The 14,031-nt window shown below is 44.6% G+C and overlaps 1 protein-coding gene across 3 annotated transcripts in view; it reads right to left on the reverse strand.

The window, feature by feature from the left end:
- The window catches only part of runx3 (RUNX family transcription factor 3), a 50,226-nt gene that overhangs the window by 20,277 nt on the left and 15,918 nt on the right, over positions 1-14,031 (reverse strand). For 2 of the 3 annotated variants that reach the window (XM_081724502.1, XM_027029217.3), the window contains 3 exons: positions 9,305-9,549; positions 8,076-8,232; positions 6,545-6,649 (listed from right to left, as the gene is read on the reverse strand). In XM_081724502.1, coding sequence (XP_081580628.1) covers positions 6,545-6,649; positions 8,076-8,232; positions 9,305-9,549 — 507 coding nt within the window. The remainder of the gene's footprint in view (positions 1-6,544; positions 6,650-8,075; positions 8,233-9,304; positions 9,550-14,031) is intronic. The other variant, XM_081724503.1, reaches the window with a different exon arrangement.

The raw sequence follows: 14,031 nt of genomic DNA on the forward strand, positions 1-14,031 counted from the left end.
ATTTGAGTCAGAGAGCTCACACTCTGGGAGCGAACCTCTCACACACACATACTGACAGACAGAGACTCGAGGACGTACATCAACACAAAGACTCACACAGAGACTCAGAGACACATACAGAGACTGACAGAGACTCCCACTGCAGTATGTGTGATGAGCAGTGGAGCAACACAGTTCTGCATGCGAACAATGCATATGAATACCACACCTATATTTTGTGCATGGGTGCACATGTGTGTGTGTGTGTGTGTGTGTGTGTGTGTGTGTGTGTGTGTGTATGTGTGTGTGTATGAGTATGTGAGTATGTATTCTGTCTGTGTTGTCTAGATGTATTATTTGCATCATCTTCCTCTTAAAAATAAACGAAATCATTTTGTCATCCCCGTTTCCACTCTATCTTACAAACCCCCTCCACACCAGTTTATTTGGGTAGTGGAGTGGGGCTGAGGGCCCACTGCTGTCGTGAGAAGTGACGCTTTACTGGATCGGCAGGAGGAGCTCTTAATGGGGCCTTTTCAGAGCTTAAACAGAGAAGCACTGGCACACAGAGAGTCTCCTTATCCAACAGGAAAGAAAGAAGAAGCACAGGCTTTAGGGAGCAAGAGAAGAAAAAGAGGGAGGAGAGAGAGTGAGAGAGAGAGAGAGAGAGAGAGAGAGAGAGAGAGAGGAGAGGAGAGGAGAGAAAGACCTGTGTGTAATTTTCAGGTTTGTGTCGAAATGTTTTCAGGTTTTTCTCAAAAAGGATTTTGGGACACTTTTGGTTAGGATTAAGGTTGAGGGTTGAGGTTAGGGTTAGGGTTAGGGTTGAGGTTGAGGTTGGGATTAGGATGGAGGTTGAGGTTAGGGTTGAGGTTGAGGTTGGGGTTAGGAGGGGGATTTCTGAGCTGACTGAAGCAACTCTAGTAATTACTACCCAGCTTTAATCATGGTGATATTATAGACAGGGCTTGTCAAGCCAAAGAGTGTGTGTGTGTGTGTGTGTGTGTGTGTGTGTGTGTGTGTGTGTTAGGTAATGAACGCATGACATCCAGGACAAGGTATAGAAGGTGAAGTCTCTCCTGCCTACACCTCAGGCAGGTGTGTGTAGGCTGGTACACAGAGCTTTCACTCTGGGATTACAGGCTACTGTCCATGTCCACAGACGGTGGCAGTGGCCTGGTGAAGTTCTGCTGAGCTAAATGTGTGTGTACGTATGTGTGTATGCATGTTTGTGTGTGTGTGTGTGTGTGTGTGTGTGTGTGTGTGTGTGTGTGTGTGTGTGTGTGTGTGTGTGTGTGAGTACATTTAAGAGATGGCTTTGGAGACTCGGAGTTATCCAAACTGATGTTGTTTTGAAAGAACATGTCTTGAAAGATTCTGAAATAGTGACAGATCTATGGGCAAACAGACAGTCAGACAGACAGACGGCGAGACAGACACAGCGGTGGCTGCTTTTGTACTACCTAATAAGCAGCTACATGGCTCTCTCTCTTTCTCTCTCTTTTTCTCTCTCTCTCATTCTCTCTGTGTGTGTGTCTGTCTGTCTGATGAATCAACTCTTCATTCACACATCCGTCCTTTCGCCCCCACGATATTCACTCATACTGAGCCCCTACAGCTGATCCAGCCATTGCTGCATGAAGGGACCCTGGGCTGCTGGAGGGTTGCCATTAGCAACACAGCTCAGCATTCCCATATCAAGAAACAGTGTGTCTGCTGGAGGTTTAATGACTGAAGGTGGAGGACTAAGAGATTAGCTTTAAAATCATCAACTCATGCTCACCAGCACACACACACGCACACACACACACACACACACAAGCGCAAGCGTGCGCAAGCGTGCGCAAACGCATGCACACACGCACACACAAACTCTCACAAACACACCCCCTCCACACACACACACACACACACACCTAAAGCCATTCTTCTGTCTTTGGCACTGTTGAGGTTGTAAACCTTTGAAGATTCTTCACTGTGTTTGGACTTCAAAGACTGAGTAAAGCTCTCTAAAGGAGCAGGCCATCTGAGTGATGTCAGAGACCTGGGCGTGGTTTACTTTATGTCCAGGTGGACACACCTGGCAGGTGTCCTATACATGCAGGCACCTACACACGCATGCACACACACACATGCACACACACAAATGCACACGCACACACTTCTTTACATACACACACATAAAACACAAGCACCTATAAACATGCACACATACAAATACCACATGGCATTATCACAGAACGAAAGGTGTACATAACATTGTTGCATGTTGTGTTTGCAAACCTTACACAGCTGCCATGCAAACAGAACAATTCCCTTTCACTCTCCCCTCTCCCGTCCAATCTTCCTAGTTTATAATATAATCCTGTTTACTGACATTTCAAGAGGTCTCAGGTGTACAAGTTGAGCACTACCAAACAGGTTGATCATTGATATACAGATGTGTCTCAACAAGCATCAAGTGATGTCATCTGTCACGGGCTAAATTCGGCACGTGTGTGTGTGTAAGAGAGCGAGGAAGTGAGAGAGAATGTGTTGAGAAGGGTGAGGTTTGAGAAGTGCTCTGTTCAGAAGGGAGTATCTCTGTACTTGCATTTGTTTGTCTTTTTTCTTGTAGTTTTTGCTCTAACACTATTCCTAACCCAAACCCTAACCCTAACCCTAACCCCAGCTCTAACCCTAACCTTAACCCTAACCCTAACCCTAACCCTAACTCTAACCCAAACCCTAACCCAAACCCTAACCCTAACCCTAACCCTAACCCTAACCCTAACTCTAACTCTAACCCAAACCCTAACCCTAACCCTAACTCTAACTCTAACCCAAACCCTAACCCTAACCCTAACCCTAACTCTAACCCAAACCCTAACCCTAACCCTAACCCTAACTCTAACTCTAACCCTAACCCTAACCCTAACCCTAACTCTAACCCTAACCCTAACCCTAACTCTAACCCTAACCCTAACACTAATCCTAACCCTAACGCTAGCACTATCTCTAACCCTAACACTAATCCTTACCTCTAACCCTAACCCTATCTCTAACCCTAACCCAAACCCTAACTCTAACCCTAACCCAAACCCTAACTCTAACCCTAACCCTAACCCTAACCCTAACCCTAACTCTAACCCTAACCCTAACCCAAACCCTAACTCTAACCCTAAAGCTAGCACTATCTCTAACCCTAACCCAAACCCTAACTCTAACCCTAACCCTAACGCTAGCACTATCTCTAACCCTAACACTAATCGTAACCCTAACCATAACACTAACCCTAACCTTACCTCTAACCCTAACCCTAACACTAATCCTAACCCTAACACTAACCCTACCTCTAACCCTAACCCCAGCTCTAACCCTAACCCAAACCCTAACTCTATCCCTAACACTAGTCCTAACCCTAACCCTAACCCCACCTCTAACCCTAACCCAAACCCTAACTCTAACCCTAACACTAGTCCTAACCCTAACCCTAACACTAACCCTAACACTAATCCTAACCCGACCTCTAACCCTAACCCTAACATTAACCCTAACCCTAAACTTAACCCTAACCCTAGCCTTAACCCTAAACTTAACCCTAACACTAACACTAATCTTAACCCTAGCCTTAACCCTAAACTTAACCCTAACTAACACTAATCTTAACCCTAACCTTAACCCTAACCCTAGCCTTAACCCTAAACTTAACCCTAACTAACACTAATCTTAACCCTAACCTTAACCCTAATCCTAACCTTAACCCTAACCCTCTGGACCTTTACAGCTCGGCTCTCTGTGGAGGCCCAGGCAGCTCTGTCAGCCCTGCCCCTCTGCCCCTCTGCCCCTGCCTTTTCTGCCTCTCACCAGAAAGTGTGTGTTTGTGTGTGTGTCAGGGTGAACGGGTGTGCGCTGGTTGTGTGGGTGTCTCAGTATTCATTTTGAGGTTTGGCTTGTGGGAGTGAGTGTGTGTGTGTGTGTGTGTGTGGTCTGCGTTTTGCTGCAGGGGAACACCAGTCCCGTCCATCAGGTTTCTCCACTCAGTCTTATGCCACCATTCTCCTGGCAGTTTGATCAAAGTACCGCGCACACACACACACACACACACACACACACACACACACACACACACACACACACACACACACACACACACACGGCCTTAGACAACCCTTGCCTGAGAGGAAATAGGGTGTGGCCTCATTTAAAAATACCAAAGAGGACTCATCTAACTAAAGAATCATTATACAACACACAAACTCTCTCTTCCATACACACACACACACACACACACACACACACACTAATCAGTTTTCTGGGCGATAACAAGTAAACACATACGCCTTCTGGCCGAATACTATTAAAAGTGTCTGTTCCGTATCAGCTGTGCGTAGCTGTTAGCACAGAGTGGTGAGCATGTGCATCGTTTAGTGGTGAAGCCCCAGCCACACGTCTGAGTGTTGTGGTGTACACTGCTACGCTGCACGCTCCACCCCTACAGACCAAACAGCTCTCGCGCCCAAAACGTTCCGACTGGATCTGTCTGGATCTGAACAGATGCGAACGCATCTAACCAGATCTGACCCAAAGCTCAGCCAGAAGCTCAGATGCAGAGGAACCCGATGACTTGTGTCCATGTGACCGCACACACACAGTTTCATATACACACAGTTGCATATAGCCACAGTTCCACACGCCCATACCTACACACCCCACTTATATGAGCATGCACATCCATCTCATATATGTGCATGCACACAACCACACACACACACACATTTAGAAGTTCATGCATGTGTTGCATGTACTCATAAACCTCCATCATGTATGTGATTTGTTTGTGCACTCCAGTCCAATACACTACAATGTCTCTCTCTGTCTCTCCATCTCTCCATCTCTCCATCTCTCTGTCTCTCTGTCTCCCACTTCCTCTCTCTCCTCCTGGTGGTAATGGCTCTGTGATTGGCGTGTGGCTGAGTCCTGCATTAATGCTGAGGGTGTGTATGCGTGTGTGTGTGTGGAGGGGGGGTGGGGGGGTGGGAGTCAGCAGGTTCTGGTGTGCACGACCAGCAGGAGGAGCAATCCGCCTGGGACAGCCCCGCCTCTCCAAGCTTTCTGGTCAATAACAAACAAATCTGGGCCAATAAGACATAATAATAGGGCGGTGCCACAGTCACTGAGGTTGATCTTCTAGACCACAAAGGGTCACGCGTGTCATCCTTTAGCACGCTGAGCCGTGCAGGGTCACACGTGTCATCCTTTAACACGCCCAGTTGTGCAGGCTGGGGAAGCTAATACCTGTGTGCATAAACTCGCGCTTTCTGCAGGCAATCACGCCGTGCTCGGAGTGTGTGTTGAAGATAAGCGCGGCGTCAGTTTGGGAGCGTGTGGGCTCGGCTCCATTCCCCAGGCTCACCAGCATGTGACTCATATGGCTGTTTTAGCCGAGGGCTGTTCTGAGAAAAACTGCAGCCTTCCACAGCCCTGCCTGGATAACTGTAACCTACTGCTGTGTCCCAGTGTTCCACAGCCCTGCCTGGATAACTGTAACCTACCGCTCTGTCCCAGCATTCCACAGCCCTGCCTGGATAACTGTAACCTACCGCTCTGTCCCAGCGTTCCACAGCCCTGCCAGGATAACTGTAAGCTACCACTCTGTCCCAGTGTTCCACAGCCCTGCCTGGATAACTGTAACCTACCGCTCTGTCCCAGCGTTCCACAGCCCTGCCTGGATAACTGTAACCTACCACTCTGTCCCAGCGTTCCACAGCTCTGGATAGAGCCATACTGTCTTCACACTCTGTTCTCCTCTTGCTGCTTTTTCTCCTCTGGTCGAACAGGAGTAAGAGCTGATTGGTTCTTACCATGTGCATCTGTGCAATTAGCATCCGAGACTCTTTGATCGACACAGCTGAAGTCCTGCCTCCTGCCTTGCCAAATGCATACTCATTCTTTTGACATTTTCCCGCAGCCAGCAGAGCCCACAGCCACGAAACTTGAGTCACCACGGCGATGTGGGCTAACACCTGACAAAACTCATTTTGGTGATGTGTCATTTGCATTTTGGCATCCAGTGAAGGTGCTCGGTGTTAGATAAGCACGTGTGAATCACTGCCCAGGTACCACAGCATCAGGCAGCTACATCATATGTTGATCGGATTCAGGTGAGACTGTGTCAAGTAAATCAAGTCTGACTGTATGTCAAGGCTGTCCAAAACAGTACTAATATCACTATAGGACTGAGTATACCAGCCCTCCTATATTAGTAGCTAGCCTCAGGGACTGATACATCCAGAGAGACTGAGAGGTCCAGGCAGACTGCTGACTTGGTCTGGCTCACTGTTACAATCTGTTTCTCACCCCAAAATCCGCGATAACGCAAACAAAACATCAGGACCCCACACCACTTTACACCAACGACTGCGTCGCTCGGCCTATTTCATCACATCCTTCAGAACAGCCTCAGGACGGCAGATGCGAAACAACAAAGGACTCTTATTAGCCTCTGAAGTTTACCAAACCTTTACACACACACACACACACACACACGCGCGCGCGCGCGCGGAGAGGAGCAGTGGGTACTCACGGCGAGGCTCTCTGGGACCGTCGACCGTGACTTTGATGGCGCGGTGGTAGGTGGCTACCTGAGGCGGCCCGGTAAAGACGGTGATGGTGAGAGTGAAACTCTTCCCTGGAGAAGAAAGAGCAGGAAGACGTCCATGACAACGCAGCTCCCGTCGTGAAAGTCTAAGTGTGCTTTGTTTCATCCACGGTCGGGCTGCTATCACTTCATTTTCTGTCTGTCTGGGTTTTTTTTTTTTTTTTTTTTTTTAAATTCTAAAATTGGGTTATTTATTTTGCGGCCGGAGAGGTCACAGTGGCTTTGGTCAGTTACGCAAAGAGCGAGCTCAGTAGTGACGTACGGCCGCTAATCGCGTGATTTGCTTTACTGGTCGCGTGAACAGTGTCTACTTTTGAAAAGCATGTAGATGTAATATTTGAAAAACACTAATAGACCACGCTGTCACGCGTTCCCGGTGTGCAGCCATCGTCCAGAAATTATAATAAAAAAAAGGTTAGTTTAAGGCTAGCGGGAGCACAAATATGAGACCCTTCTGCTGAAGTGGATCAAAACAGATACGACGCCGCTCCTTTGATGCGCTCGGAAAGCGCGTTTACGATGCGGATTAGGCAGACAATCTGTTCCGGATTATACTCGCGCTCTCCGTCGTTCCCGAAAGAGCCGTTATTCGCACGAGACCGCACTGAGCCGCCCGAGAGCGACCCCCCTCCCCACCCGCGTGCGTGTATACAGTAAGCCTGTGTGCGTGCGGCGCACAGCGAGCGCGAGGGGAGAGCTCGTGCGACTGGCCCGCGTGTCAGAACTCAAGAAAAGCGATGAAGCGGCGCTTTGAGGGGGAGAAAAAAAAAGACATCAGTTGCGAGAGGAGACTGGCGGGGGCGGGGGGACGCGGGGTGGGGTAATTGACTGCAGAAATGAAAGGTACTTTTAATTCCGAGGCTGGAGCGCCTTTCCATTCATCCGTCTGCAACTATTTAAAGCCTAGCGTTTACAGGAAAAATGTGAGCCCTCGGCAGCGGGGCCAAGACGAAAGCAGAGGGGAACAGGGGAAGAGGGAAAGACTGTGGAAGAATCCCAGCTATGTAAGATGTAGTTTTTTTAAAGGTGTGTGAACAAGCTAACCTTTTAAAGCTCCAAACATTTTGGCTAGCTAAAAAAATTAACTCTGCCAATTTTTTTTTTTTTTTCAGGTCAAATTAATTAAATGTGTACCCGCTGTGCATGGATATGGTATATAATTTTTTTGTTTGTTTGTTTCCCAAATATATTTAAGGGTTTACTTTATAAAGCACAAACTAAAACTTAAACCTGAAACGTTTTGCTGAGTACCGAGCTCAGAATTAGGATACCGTGTCCCCCCAGAATAACACCCCTGGCTGTGTTTCTGGGAGCAGAAATGCCAGTGTTTCCCTTCCTGCTCTAAGGAGAATAAAACACACTGTGTACTTACCGCTGTCACAGAATGTAAGTAGCTCTACCAGAGAGAACAAAAGCTAACCACAAGTGGGATAAAACGAGAGACATTTTTACGCACCTCGTCCGCTCCTTCCTACGAAGCGCAGGTCGTTGAACCGCGCAACCTGGTTCTTCATGACGGCAGACGCGTTCCTCAGTTCGGCGGAGTAGTTCTCGTCGTTACCGGCCATAACAGTCACCAGAGTTCCGTCGGGAACATCACCGAGGGCGACCACCTACGGGTCGGCGTGATGCACCGAGAAGAGGGAAATCAAAACAGTTCAGACCGCATCTTTTGCCTGTTACTGTCCTTTAATAGACCTCACAAGGTAAAATCTTAGAATTACACAAGGCAGTAAGCTAATTGCAGCATTATAGCTTTCAAATGCCCTTTTGATGTCCTCGTCGTCTTTGAAAGAATAAAATCTTGGTAAGACATAAGCAGATATTTAAAAAAAAGTTTTAAGAGCTTCCACATTATAATTATGTTATAATTTCTAAAATGCCCTGTTGTTTTGACGTGCAATGCAGTAGTACACTGTACACTGCCAGTCAACCTGTAAGTGTAAACAGGATTTAATTAATCGAAGATACCACATTACTGTACTGACTAATATTTAAAATGATCTGGTTTAGAAACAAATATTTCAACCTACAAAATGAAACAAGTCGGAGAGCATTTGCTACTAAACCTGAAAATGAATAAATATTCTTTAGCTGTAAACTGTGTGCAAAAAATAAACCAACAAGAATAATAACAAAAATACTAATACTAATTCTACTGATAATAATAATAATAATAATAATAATAATAATAATAATAATATCAATAACGACAATAATAATTATGATAATAATAATAACATTAATAATAATATTCGAAATTCAATTTATCACGTTGACAATCGAAAATTTCAAGTCGCAAACAGAAGACAGTGAAACTTGAGCAGAGACTCATATTCGATCTTTAGGTCAAAAATAACCTGTGTTGTGTTTTGCTCGCCTGTCACCTGGGATATTCTTTATAGGTATTATAATTTAAAATACATATAGCCGCTTGTGGTTATGTCGTTTATATAAAATAATGACTGAGCATATATATATATATATATATATATATATATATATATATATATATATATATATATATATATATATATATATATATATATATATATAGGCTATGTTTAAATCTAAAATGCTGGTAAAAAAAATGAAACGTTATAGTCTTAGACTGTAGCTTGTAATAATCCGTAGAACCAAGACCTAAAGGTCATGGCCAGAAACCCAGCAGCGGTTAGACGTTACCTTGAAAGCCACGGGAAGAGTTTTGTTGCACCGCCAGTGGGAGGGGAGCACGGAGCAGAGAAAGTTGGGGCTGTCGGTCCGCACCAGTTCCCCAGGGTGGTCTGCCAGCACGTCCACCACAGACCGCGCCTCGACGGCCCGCGTCCTCAGTGGGCCCGGCGCGCTCATCGCCCCGCTGCTGTCGCCGAGCTTGCTACACGGGAAGGACGTGGAGGGTGGCGTGAACCGTCTCGTGGTGGTCGGGTCTACGGGAATATGCATCACAACACCTTGGGTAAGCGCCACTTCACGATTTGACAAAGCCTGGCTCTTTTTAAAAAGTGCTCTGGTGTCCGTGGTCGTGATCTTTCGAAAAGTTCCAAAGGAAGAATGAAAAATCGTGCTGGGTCCAGGCACAAGTAAACCTTCAAATAGAACCGGAATTCCTCTGCAACTGTTCAAAGTTATCTCCTCGCGCTTTTCTGCAGCTTTGGGTTGTTTTTTTCCAGACTAATAAAGGAGCCTTGTCTCGCTCTATCAGCAGCACAGGATATAGCAGCAGTTGAAGCGTTAACTACGCTCTGTTTTCCCACTGACTTCAGCAAAACCAAGAAACCACAAATGAAGACCTCTGTTCTTAAACGCAGCGGTTTGGTGCCCATGCAAATATGGCAGAGTCTGTACTGCGCGATCGCTCAACCGTCATGGACTAACTCCTGCCTCACGACAGCAAGCAAGTTCTCTGTACGATTGAATTCCTGTTATAATGTTGAGCAAGGTCTGACCATCTGAAAAGTAGATTATCAAACGCGTAGTTTCTTTGTTAAAAGTCTTGGAGTCATAAAATTTCATACACCGTTATAGCTATGAATAGCCTCTCCTCCCCAGTGGGATTAAAGCAACTGTCGACCTATTTTGTCTGTCGTGGAGATTGCACTGCCGTCCTTCACAAGCGCGCGACGTAAGGCGTCAACTTTCTGTTCATTGCAAGTCGTGACAGACTCTAGCGCGCAAAGCTATCACAAGCTTTTCAAACACGCTTCTTTCAAAACAGTCCATGCGTAGGTTTGCAACAAAAAAAGAAAGCAAAAGTCTCTTGTTTGGGTCGATAGCAACAAAATATCCTCGCAAGTCACTTTTACGCAGCAGGTATTTCGGCAGAACGTCGTCAAATGATCAACAACAACAAAAAAACCTGAAACCGTCTGAGTTGTGTGATCCTCCGAATGAAGAGTCGTGGAGGTTGCGAGGTCTCCTGACTGCGCGGAGCGCTCCCGTTCAGCCAGGCTGATCTACAGCGCTCGCGCACTCCACTCGTTTTAGAGTACTGACCTCTCAGCGTGGCGAAGGCGTGCACCAATCAGAGCGCTGGGCTTGGCTTGCTTTACACCAATCAAATCCCCGAACACCAAAGCGAAAGCGCTTCTATGTTAAACCCTGCTGGGACGCGTTTTTCAATGGCACCGCAGCACCTCTGCGAGAGAGGACCGAGAGAGGACGAGGGATGTTCATATTCAGATTTGTGACGAATACGATCTAAAGGCTTTGGAAAAAAACATCGCCCACATTCATTACGAATCGGAAATAGGAGTTTTCAGCGCTGTCAACAATATTAAACTGTTTAAATACACACACACACACACACACACACACACACACACACACACACACACACACACACACACACACAGTTTTGGTGCAACCGCTTTATGCGCAGTAGCTTTAGAGCTTAGAGTTTGCTTTAAGAAAGAAGATGATGGTGGGCTTTCCACAGCCCCGAAGCCCACGCGCAGCAGTGGGTGTAATGATTGCTCAAACAACAGCTCCTAGCTGGTTATGAATGTCAGAGCGCGTCATACTCTTTGGTAATTGGAGTAGTCGTTGTTTAAATGAATCATAACCTTTGGCAAATTATTGAGCAGTACGTCTTGCAAAATAAGCAAAATAACAACCGCCTTAAAGCACACGTATTACAGTTTCTGATAGTAGCCTACTACTACTGTTAATAATAAAACGAACATTAACAAAACCAATCGTATTATTACAGCGACAACGAGCACTGTACAACATCATTCAACACCACTACCACCACTACTAATAACAATAATAATAAACATGAATGTGCATTTAGTTGGTATTTTTATTTTAACTAAAATGTCCAGTCTATCGTCAGTAAAGGTTATTATTATTATTATTAGATTATTATTAGCAAGATTATAAATCCACAGTGGTTCGAAGCATTTCAGTGAATCAACTGAAGAAAATGTATCAGCCCAGTTAATTGGCATGCTATTGGTGTTTATAAAAAATGTACTGGGTAAAATAAAGAATAGATAGGTTGAACATATACATCAGCCAAATAAGGAATTACAATGAAGAATGTGTACGGTAGTGCAAAAATTAAACAGTGATAATGCAATGTAGTACATGTGTGTTAAATGTGAATTAAACATTATGATGCATGTTATACATGTGTGTTAATATATATTAATTAAATAGTGCTGACACGTTATACATGTGTGTTAAATGTTATTAATCGTGATGATGTATGTTATACATGTGAATATAATGCTATTCATTAAACAGTGATGATCTATGTTATACATATCAATACAACGCCATTAATTCGATTATAAAGAGTTTTAATATAGTTTCTGTGACGTGCCACACCCAACCTGCCCATCCTCAGTAAGGAAAAAAAATACTACCACTAGTAGGCGCGTTTGTCGTTTGAAAAGGGCTGGAGGAGAGAGAGAGAGAGAGAGAGAGAGAGAGAGAGAGAGAGAGAGAGACTTATTATCATGCTACCACTGTATAAACAGAACAGAAATCAGGGCATCCGGAACCTTCTTCGGATTGAATGCTGATTGTTAGGTCCATGTCTGAAGAGAGTGCATGCTTCAGAGAGTTTACCCCGGATCTCGTGTAGGCTAATAAAAAAAAGAAAAAAATCTATTTTAAAAAGTCTATTTTTTAAAGTCTTCAATTTCTGCGAGTGAAACCCTGCAGTTAAAGGAGGGATTTTTTTTAGATCTTTTAATGAAATCCCCTAAATAAGAAGATAATTTTAAAAGAAAATATCCATAATATAATTTAATTTCTTTGGTACAAAAAAAAAACCAACCAGTTTGGAAGGGTGTATTCAAAGGGTGTTCGTGCGTTTCTGTGGTCAGAGATCCGTGATTCAATTTAATTTAATTGTTTAATTAAATATTTAAACAATTATCTATTTCTGTTATGTCTTTTTAGAATTGGAATTAAGATCATTCCGTAATGGTGAATAGTTATCATCCTTCCGAACGAATAAACCACACCATCATCTGGGTACTCGAACGCAAAACGGAGGAACTGGCAAAACCTTGATTATCTGCAGTTAGTGTAATCACGCTTAATAAATAAATAAAAATAATAATATAAAATTTCAACTTTACGGACATCAATTATTCAATAATTAATGTATTTATTATCACTTGTTCATTTCTTCAATTTCCATTTAGACCGAGCACATCTTACGTGAAAGCAAGGATAATAGAACGTAAAAAGTTGTTAAATTTGGCGTTTTTAATAAATTTGTTCTCTATTAGAAAATTAATTTTATTCCCTCCATTTTACTGAATGATAATAATGGGAACTGAATTGGATTACAGGGCATTATTAATAACTGCCAGAATTGGCAGACAAGTTTATTTTTCGGCTTTGCGATTGCGTTAATCACTGCCATCCCTCAGTGTCTATACTGGGATAAATAACGCGCACGTTGTAGCCACATAAGATCAGTCTGCCTGGAAAGAAAATGAAAACAATTCGATGCTGGACGAACCAAGGTTATTAGCACTTTTCATACACAGTAGCAATTCAATGTGCTTTAAGGAGGAAGGGTTAAGAAGGTGAACTTTTTTTTGCGGGTTTGTGTTTTGGCTACCAGTAAATATCTGGATAAAAGTCTGAAATCATAGACTCGACAAATAAGTTAAAGCCTTTGCAAATAAAATACCGAGGCATCTTGTAGTCGCATCTGCTGAAAAGATCGTCTAGACCGCTATTTTGAGGCTCTCTATGGCCCGGGCCACGGGACAATGACATTGGCGATATTTCAGCCCGTCATCCCGTGCCGCATCTGTTCATTATTAATATCTAACCGCATGCGGTCCTTCTCCGCGCGCCTGTCATATTAGACTCCTGCTTTTCAGCGCGCAGTTTCTACGGTTACAGCCGCACAGACAGCCGGGAGCGCGAGAGACCGACCCCTGAACGCATTTTAATGATCCGATCCAGCAGGGGAGATGTGGGTACGGGACCCTCAGATACTTAATACCGTAAAGGTACCGGTTACATATGACTGTTCGTACCCCTCTTTTTAAAACATGCACATATCCTCGGAAGGACCGTGTGGGTACCGGCATACAAATGAGATGAAAAATGATGTGTTTTAGTGCAAATGGACTAGCAGCTTCCCCGAGACAGACTCCATGTGAAAGAGAGCGATTGTTCGCGCTTAGACTCAAAGCCCCGTTATCAAACAGAACCGGTGGGTTATTCGTCCTTCTGCTGTAATCAGCCGAGAGAGCAGCGCTGATTCGGTCTCTTCATTACAAAATTGTTTTGTTCTTGTATACCATGCTAGCCATGCCAAAGCGCGCACGCACGCACGCACGCACACGTATACAGACACACCCATACACCCCCCCCCCCCACACACACACACCCACACACACACACAGTCATCAGCACTCATATGTTATATATGT

The sequence above is a fragment of the Electrophorus electricus genome, chromosome 12 (genome assembly GCF_041902795.1).
Source record: "Electrophorus electricus isolate QZ-2024a chromosome 12, ASM4190279v1, whole genome shotgun sequence".
Lineage (NCBI taxonomy): Eukaryota > Metazoa > Chordata > Actinopteri > Gymnotiformes > Gymnotidae > Electrophorus > Electrophorus electricus.